The sequence below is a fragment of the Pinus tabuliformis genome, chromosome 8, assembly GCF_031772625.1.
Source record: "Pinus tabuliformis cultivar Carrire ecotype Pingquan chromosome 8, CPIR1, whole genome shotgun sequence".
Classification (NCBI taxonomy): domain Eukaryota; kingdom Viridiplantae; phylum Streptophyta; class Pinopsida; order Pinales; family Pinaceae; genus Pinus; species Pinus tabuliformis.
Window position 1 is genome coordinate 1,821,271,213 of NC_142294.1, and position 6,543 is coordinate 1,821,277,755.

Here is a 6,543-nt window from a genome sequence, read left to right on the forward strand (position 1 = left end):
AATGAAAAGAAAAATGTGTTGTTCAATCAATTGAATGGAAAACATTCGCTTATTTGAACAATGAAAACCAAAAAGAAAAAAAATGTGTTGTTCAATCAATTGAACAAAAAACATTCAATTGTTTGAACAACGAAAAGAAAAATGTGTTGTTTAATCAATTGAACGACAAACGTTCAATTGTTTGAACAACGAATTATAGAAGAGAAAGAGATATTTTTTTCAATCAATTGAACGGTGGCTATTTAATTTTTTGAATCACAAAAACAAAGAAGAGAAAAAAAATCCATATTTACATGGTAATGCCTACAAAGGTATGTACATTATTTACAATTTTTCAAGCAATTTCAATTTTTAAAAATAAGGTTGTTGGGTTATCATTCCCTTCAGCTAGAATTTGCATGGAGGGGTCCTCGTGTACTTGCTTGTAGAAATACTCTTTGGTAAGAGGTTAATGATATAGGTGCACTTGATGCTCATTTAGCTTAAAGGAATGGTGAGATCCATCTATGGTAGTCAAGGTAAGAGTACCATTGTTCTGTACTTCTTAAATCTCATAAGGGCTGAGCCATCTTGTTTGCAACTTCCCTAGGAAGTCCTGGAACCTAGAATTGTACAGAAGTGCCCAATCCCATTTTTGAAATGTTTTCCTCTTGATAAGGTTGTCATGCCATTTTTCCCTTTGCTGTTGTATTATTGTAGTTTGTTGCAAAGCAACAAATCGAGCTTCATCTAGTTCGTTAATCTGCTGAAGACGCCTAGTTTGAGCTTCTGTTAAATCTAGACCCACTTCCTGGGCCATCGTTAGATTCTTTATTTCAAATTCGACTGGAAAAAATTGTTCTTTACCGAACACAAGCTGGTAGGGAGAGTATCCAGTGGTATTCCTCCAAGTCATACGATAGGCCCACAAGGGATTTGGAAATCTAGCAGCCCAATTTTGCCGGTGTGTTGAGACTGTGTTGGTCAGAATTTCTATTATAACCTTGCTGGTGCTTTCGACCTTCCCGTTTTCCTGTGAGTGATACGGAGAAGTGATCTTGTGCATTATATGATGGTTTCTGAGAGTGGAAGTAATCTTGTTCCCTGTGAATTTCTTTCCCCCATCTGTGATCACTTCTCGTGGTAATCCATACTACACAAATAACACAAAAAAGAAGTTAATCACTACTTCCTCTGTGGCTGTTGCTAAATCTATTGTTTCCACCCATTTTTTCAGATAATCCGTGGCTACCAGCATGTAGGTCTTCAGTCTAATGACCAATGCTCGAAGGGTTCTATGACAAATTGTGGCTATAGAGGCATTTCATCAGATTGACCAGGTTGGCCCATCCTTTGGCAATTGTCACAGGACTGGGCATATTTCTTAGCATCCTTAAAAGTAGTGGGCCAATAATAGCCCATTTGTAATACCTTATGTCCTGTCCTTCACTCTGCGACATGTCCTCCACAGGGTTCGTCATGGCAAGTGTTGGTGTCCAAATATGAACAAATTATCCACTCATTTTCCACATTAATGTATCAATCCAGGTGCGTATTCTTTTTAAGGAAACATGCAAGGTATATGCAGGGGAAGGTTACGATCCGCCCTCAACCAAGGGTTCGTGATAGGAAATCAAAACATTGTTGAAACAGAAGTAAAACTCAACTGCAGAATGTAGAAAGGTGTTCACAGTTATCTAAGAGATCTGTAATAGTGACAAGAAATAAACACAGCAATAGAAAATACACACAACACAAGGAAACATGTAGGACCTGATCAGAAGAGTAGGCCCACCTCTCTGATCAGGGATGTGTTACTCATAGAGAGCGATAGATCAGAAAGAGTGTTTATATCTTATTAATTTGAATAATCCTGTTACAATACCATACACGGGTCTCCCCTTGATACAAGAATGACCCATCTTTTATACAATACAAAGGAGAATAATTCTCCCCAAAACCTAGCAACTATATGCCCAAAGATATACATCAGTTGTATCGCAGCATTGACACTAAGAGAGCAAGAATAGGAGTGGTAGAAAACGGTTCGAGAGAAGCTGCAATCAGTTATGTTGCTTCGTCGTGGTTGATCAACTGTTGTGAATCATGAAACTGCTGCGATATGCTGCGCGGTCAACACTTGTGCTCCATAATCAGCAGTCATCACAAGTTTTAGTGGTTTATGTAGGTAGAAACCTTGATGACTCTCCTTCATTAATTAAATATCACAAGAGACAATAAAGGGGAATTACCTCATAATGTTACACAGTAAATATATGCGAATGAATGCAAAAAGGATGAAAAGAGGAGTGGAAATGTAGGGAAAAGATAGGCCAGTTTGGTGCCCAACATCTCCCCCCAACTAGCCTTCTGCATAGCCTCGTGCAGCTCGCCGTCTCCGTAGGTCTGGGTTGGATAGGCTGTGTGCTTCCTGAAGCTGGATGAGATAATATTCCTCAGCCATTTCTGTTACTGGAACCTTGAACCCTTCTGAGAAGAGAACTTCTTTCCACCAATCATTTGGTACATTATAGACTAGGGTGTAGTGTTCTGCTGGCAGCCATAGAATAGCGTACTAGAATTGAATTCGCATCCATCGGAGCCCACATGTTTGGATGCACACAACATATCTTGGCACCCTACTGAGTGCCCATGCAAAATTTGGTGCTCCAAACGGTTCTCTGTTTCAGACAAATCTGGGTGACATCATCCACCTCTTCTGACAACTATCTAGGGCCTTAGCCTAAAATGTGACCAATTGTTTGACGCAGAGATCGATGCACCACTTTTGTGTCCTCAGCATCCATTCCTTGTTTCCCATAATTTTCAAAAATGTAGTATGCTTATTATACATAGTCACTGATCTCTAGGGTTCTCCTCTTACCATAAGAGGCTTCATGGCCTGACTTGACTCGAACATGTCAGAAGCCTTCTGCCAACTTATCTGATTAAAAGTGTAAGAGGTGAGGGCCCTTAAATGAATGTTTCCCACATATGGAACGAAATTAAATTCTCTCTTAGCACGCAAGAGATACCAATGCATATAAAGCTCACACATCAAGTCTTGAGTTTGGCACATCATGGGCTCTCAATATCCGAAGGAACTGTAAACCATCCTCAGTCTCATGACTAATTTCTTTCTAGATGCTTTCCCAAAAAAAGAAAAGAAAGAGCTCATGCAAAAATAAAGAGTAACAAGAAGCAGGAGGGCGACATGCCATTGCTTCCTGTGCTAAATGGAGCATCTTCTCTTTATCGGTTTTAACTCTACTACTTTCCTTTCCAACTGCTCCACCTTGAATTTCTGCTTTGCATGCCTCAGTTGCATTACATCAATGTGCTCTACATATTCAAAGATAGCCGTGGATGCTCACTCCTAAGCTTTCTTAGCTTCATTTCGATATCGCGTCGCGGCAGATTTCCAGGTCTGTACCTCAGCCGACAAAGAAAACTCATGGCCTTCAAATAAATATTCTATCAGGTCTGTCTGAGTGGCAGCAAAAGTTGTTGCCACTTCATCTACCTACATCCCTGCTTCGGTCGCCATGGTTTTGGGCTTCTTAGCCTACCACTTATATTTCTTCACTTGGTTCTTAAACTAGTGCATCTGTTTCATCAGCCTCTTAACCTCTGTTTTGAGTTGCATCATTTCTTTAAACTGAAGTTGATATTTTTTGCTTCATAGGAGGCCTTCATTGTTCACTCAGCCCCACCCATTCTTGTTTAACCACCACCTCATATGGTATTGCAGCTGGTTCGACAGGTGGTGATTTACTCGAGGGAGTATCCATAGGGTTACTCAATGGGGCTTCTTTGCTTGGTTTTTCAACCTGGGGAGCATCCATTTCCTTATTGTCTCCTACCTCGCCCTGTTTTGAAGCCATCTCGATAGGTGGCAGCTCACTCAGTGAACGTCCATCGGTGGTTCAGCCAAATTTTCCCTTCTGGGTTCCCTCGTTTCAAAAACATTTTCCTCTTCCTCTGTTTTGGGTTCTTGAGAGAGATCTTTGTGGGGATCTGTGGCCAACAAGCCTGTGGTAGCTAGACCCTTCTTCGACCCATCATATTTTAAAATCGGTCGAACGACCACCTCCTCTTCTGTATGTCGAGCAGAGAGAGACACCCTTACCCCTTTTGGAATGGAAAACTAAGAGGAAAATTGAAAGAATTCTCCTACCTGATCTATCCTAGCCCTAGTTGTGGTCTCAGGCTCTTTGCCTCTGTCTTTAGTGTCTCCGCTCCAGGTTAAAACCCCTGCTTGTGCAGTCCCTTGTTCTGAGGTTGACGCTGGTTCCTGTGGAACAATGTCAATCCCGACATTTAATTCTTCTGTGGTCTCCAATTCTGGACAGGTTGATGTTAGTTTTTGTGGGACACCACCTTCCATGTTCAGCATTTCTTGAGTAGATGACGATGGCACTGTTTCTTCTAGCATGGAATTGATCTAGATGGATTCTCACATAATCACATCTATTCCATCCATTAAACCCATGTCGTCTTCTTTTGTTTGCCCCACAGTTCTTTCAGCTTCGGGCCCTTCTGGTTCTGATTCTTCCTCCATTGGTTCTACGGTTGAGGGTGGTTCTTGTGGGACACCCTCGGCCGCAATATTAATGAATTCCTCCAACTTAGCCTGATGTGGTCCCTGTTCACTTATTATAGTGCTGCTAATTTCCAAAACTGGCTCTATAGTCGAGGTTAATTCTTGAAGGACAGCCTTCGTTGTGGTGCTAGTGGCCCTTTCTATATTGGCACCTTGCTGCAACACTTCTTCTTCCATTGGTTGCTAGGTCGAGGCTGGTTATTGTGGAGCAGCCTCAATTGTCCTCCCTAGTTCACGCTCCTGATTCTATTCTCACTCTTCAAGTGTCATCTCCATTTCCTCTCGTTCCTCTTGATCTATGTATTCATCCTCTACTCCAGTTCCTTCCTCCATCACTTCTAGCTCTTCCTCTCTAGCAGCTCTAGCAGCCATTATTTCTTCCTCTGTAGAATCCCGGAATGTTTCCCATGGGATTTGAAATCAACCAATTGCATGCATTACTAGCAGCTACAGCAGGCCATGGTTGGTAATGACTGCTGCCACTTGTTGTGAACACCGAGCAGAGTGTGCCATCAGCTGGAGACTTCTTAACAGGAAGAAAGGCATATTGAATGAGAAGGCTTCCGCCTATGGGAATTGGAGGTGAGCCAATATTCCGAAATGGTATTTAAACATGGTGGCATACCTCCCCTCGCAAGTTATGTATCTCATTACAAAACCTACTACCTCACCCCATGGGTGTGGTAATGAGTTTCGGTCGTAGCCCTGACCCTTCTGAACAATATTTTCTCTAGCTTGTAAGAATGCTTTGGGGAACTCCGGAAGGGCAGTTCTTCTTGAAAACCATTTCTGCGCCTGTTGGGGTAGCCCGTTGACCTCTGTAATGGTTTCTTCAATAACAGGGATTTCTATCCCCCAAACCTGGGAGCTCTCTTCTTCTAAATTGAGTGTGAATTCAATCGCAATTGCCTCATTAAATCCTTGCAACTTGTCAAAATAAATGTTCCACCTTGCATTTTTGAAGACCTACCATACCTCCGGAATGTTTCTGACCATTGTCGTGCCCTCCAGCTCATGGCACATAGCCAGCCCACCCATCGATGTAAGAACTGGATCAACACGATGGGTACAGTCAGCTTGTAGGGGGAGAGTAACAAAAACCCAACTAACGATGAAATTAACATGGTGGTCGTGGGGTGAAAGGATGATAATAATGACTTGTATGCCTCGAAAAACACAGCAATTAATGGCAGGTGTGGTAGTACAAGTGAATGATTATGGTAGTTGAATACAATGTACCGGGGAAATGATAGGTAAGGTTCTTGGTGTATGATTTCAAATTCCAGTGCATGGGAATCATGATTACAAAATCACACAATTTTTTCGGTTTCCATTTTCATTGGATTTGGTAATGATGTGATATGATTACAATTTTAGGTAGACCGTCATTTCCTTATGATGGGACCCCCCCAACTTAACTGTGGCCATCCGCGGCATGTACTACTATCTTTTTGGAATATTTTAATTAAATCGGTAAGAGTCAATGAAGGCATACCTGGTGACCTACCTGGCGGTGGAGTAGCAGCAAAGATAACTGGCAGAGTAACTACAATAGCGGAGTAACAGCGTCGACCAAGTAATAGCATGGCGGAGTAACAACAACGATAGAGTAACAGAACCGGCAGAGTAATAGTAACAGTGGAGTAACAACACCAGTGGATTAACAACAACGGTGGAGTAACAACACCACCGGAGTAACAGTAAAAGTGGAGTAACAGCACCGATGGAGTAACAACACCAGCAGAGTGACAACAACAGTGGTGTCACAGCACCAGCGGAGTAACAACAACCAGTGGATTAACAACAACAGTGCAGTAACAGTACCAACGAAGTAACAACAACAGTGGAGTAACAACACCGACAGAGTAACAAAAAGAGTGGAGTAACAACACCAGTGGAGTAACAACAACCAGTGGAGTAACAACACCAGCGGAGTAACAACAATGACTGTTACTTGGAAA

At 42.1% G+C, this 6,543-nt stretch overlaps 1 protein-coding gene across 1 annotated transcript; it reads right to left on the reverse strand.

The window, feature by feature from the left end:
• Nucleotides 1-544: 544 nt before the first annotated feature.
• On the reverse strand, nt 545-4,366 carry LOC149243553 (uncharacterized). The gene is made up of 2 exons (XM_089371249.1): nt 4,157-4,366; nt 545-1,132 (listed from the first exon to the last, which is right to left on the reverse strand). The coding sequence occupies exons 1-2, from the start codon at nt 4,364-4,366 to the stop codon at nt 545-547; spliced, it is 798 nt and encodes a 265-aa protein (XP_089227375.1).
• Nucleotides 4,367-6,543: the final 2,177 nt, after the last annotated feature.